Source organism: Nematolebias whitei, chromosome 17 (assembly GCF_014905685.2).
Source record: "Nematolebias whitei isolate Nwh7 chromosome 17, NemWhi1, whole genome shotgun sequence".
In the NCBI taxonomy this organism is placed as follows: Eukaryota; Metazoa; Chordata; class Actinopteri; order Cyprinodontiformes; family Rivulidae; genus Nematolebias; species Nematolebias whitei.
In genome coordinates, this window is record NC_056514.1 from 40172670 (window position 1) to 40175245 (window position 2576).

Below are 2576 nucleotides of genomic sequence, written 5' to 3' on the forward strand. Positions count from 1 at the left end.
TATATCAGTAGGGCCGATATATCGGTAGGGCCGATATATCAGTAGGGCCGATATATCGGTAGGGCCAATATATCAGTAGGTTCGATATTTCAGGCCAATATATCAGTAGGTTCGATATTTCAGGCCAATATATCAGTAGGTTCGATATTTCAGGCCGATATATCAGTAGGGTCGATATTTTAGGCCGATATATCAGTAGGTTCGATATTTCAGGCTGATATATCAGTAGGGTCGATATTTCAGTGTAATATCTAACGTTTAGTTGCTCTGGTCTGAACTGACAGCTGCGTGTTAGTCGCCATTAAGGAAAATTAAAACGTTTTAATTTCGCCTGACAGATGCTGAGTCATGACAAATGAATTACAGATTTGCAGATTAGCGGTCGGTTGTGATGGTACCTCTCTGAAGAGCGCTCCGTAGAAGGTGACGGTGTACAAACAGTCCACCGTCCTCATGGAGATGTCCAGGTCCATCAGCAGCCTCTTCTGCTCCTGAGTGTTCACTGTAGCCCGGATCCGCTGCAACAGAACCGCAGGACACAGAACTGCTCAGTGTTTGGGTTCTGCTGATGAACAAACAGTTCTCTGCTCAAATGGGACACATGGGTCACGGTGGCGCTCTCACCTTCACAGCCATGATGAGACCAGAGGGGACGTGTTTCATCTGGTCCACCACTCCATACGCTCCTCGGCCCAGTTCACAGATCTGCTCCAGTTCGTCCGCCTTCACCTCACATTTCTGCTCCGGACACAACGACACGACAACATGAGGTTTCTCCTGATGCGGTCAGTCCTCGTTTAGACCTGGACTGACGTCCCTCACAAACGCCAACTTCTAAAGATTCAAACGTGAGGACAAGTCCAGACTAACCAACATCTCTGCAGTGGAAAATTCCTCCTATTTGATGAGTTTTCAATAAATATTTTATTTTATTAAGGAGCACTCCAGTCTCCTCACAATCAGAGGACGGCTGTAACGTCCAGCGGGGCGGACGGAGCCTGGACCGGAGCGGATCCACAGTAAACTGACAGACGAGGAGGGGGGGCCTCATCGAGGCGCTGGGACAAACAGAAAACACTGAGGGGACAAAAAGCAAATTACCTTCTCTCCGATTGTTACACAAGCCTTTGAGTCCAAATCTCTGGGGGGTCTGAAACACAAAGACACGCGTCATTTTCATCCAAACTGGTTCAACTGGACCTTTGAGGAGGAAACTGCAGAGCCGTGATCTCTATACTCTTTTCTTTAAAGAAACTTGTAGAAATGTATTAGGACAAACAGTCAGCAGCTGCATGTCATCTCAGAAAACAACAGAGTTCTCAGGTCATGTAGAGCATCGGTGTGTTTTCTGTGAAGAACGTGCAGCTGAAGCCTGAACAGTTTCCTCCTGCTTGCTTCTGTTTATGTTTCACATGTTCAGCAGTCTGACAGTCTGAACAAAGCAGGTGTGTCCAAATCAGGAGGCGAGGGATCGATAAGTGTGCAGGATCAAAGTGAGCGTGTCAGGAATGCTTCTTACACGGCAGCAGGTGCTGGCTGCTCAAACACCTCCTTGTTGAGCTTGAGCACCGGCTTCTTCTTACCTGCAGACAAACACAAGTCAGATGGCCCGAGATTAAACTGGGACGATGGACAGAGGGGACATTTTAGGACAACGGGACAGTTATTTTCTCTGAGGTGCAAAATTCAACTCCCTGAGCAAGTTCTAGGAGCCGAAACACCAACAATATTAAATATTTTAGCAATAAAACCTCTGAAAGATTTGCTGCCAAGAGCAACAGATTCAATGTTAAAGACATTTTTTTCTTATTTAGTCTACCGTAATTTTCGCTGTATAAGTTACAGTTTGTTTTTTCTTGCCTGCGACTTATACAACAAAACTATGTTTTTATGTTTATTTTTCCCATATTTATAACAATTGTTTGTCTGAGATCTGACGATTTCATTCATTCTGACATGGAAAATATTGAACACTACCATTTTCAGCCACTAGAAGGTCCTCAACTAATATGGCAAGCCAAATGTCTCATTAATAGGTAAAAGTGGCTATTAATGAGACACTTGGCTTGCCATACAGAGCCACCTTCGTCTCGTTGTGGAACTCCTGGAGCAAACGTCAAATCAGCTGCATTTCGCTGCGCCGCCCAGGCGAAATGCAGCTGATTTGACCATTCAAGTGCATTTATTAAGTAGAAGTTCAACTGAGACACACCTTAAATATAATGTTGAGCAAACAAATAATTAATTTAAAGTGTTAATCTTGTTAAATTATTGTTAGTCCTCCCGTGCTCGATCCCACGGTCGCCATTTGGTAGCTAATCGATTTTTGGCACAACACCAGCCCACAATTCTGGGTTGTCAGCGGTGACACGTAACATACTTGACGTGTCAGCGGTGACACGTAACATACTTGACGTGTCAGAGGTGACACGTAACATACTTGACGTGTCAGAGGTGACACGAAACATACTTGACGTGTCAGAGTTGACGCGTAACATACTTGACGTGTCAGAGGTGACGCGTAACATACTTGACGTGTCAGCGGTGACGCGTAACATACTTGACGTGTCAGCGGT

At 45.1% G+C, this 2576-nt stretch overlaps 2 protein-coding genes across 2 annotated transcripts in view; both read right to left on the bottom strand.

Annotated features, from left to right (window-relative positions):
- The window catches only part of map2k6 (mitogen-activated protein kinase kinase 6), a gene marked incomplete at its 5' end in the record, with an annotated part of 174601 nt that extends 173018 nt beyond the window's left edge, over positions 1 to 1583 (bottom strand). Inside the window, 4 exon segments of the mRNA XM_037691689.1 lie at positions 399 to 518; positions 625 to 738; positions 1102 to 1150; positions 1520 to 1583. Coding sequence (XP_037547617.1) covers positions 399 to 518; positions 625 to 738; positions 1102 to 1150; positions 1520 to 1583 — 347 coding nt within the window.
- Positions 1 to 2576, bottom strand: part of st6galnac (ST6 (alpha-N-acetyl-neuraminyl-2,3-beta-galactosyl-1,3)-N-acetylgalactosaminide alpha-2,6-sialyltransferase) — a gene marked incomplete at its 5' end in the record, with an annotated part of 28709 nt that overhangs the window by 7005 nt on the left and 19128 nt on the right.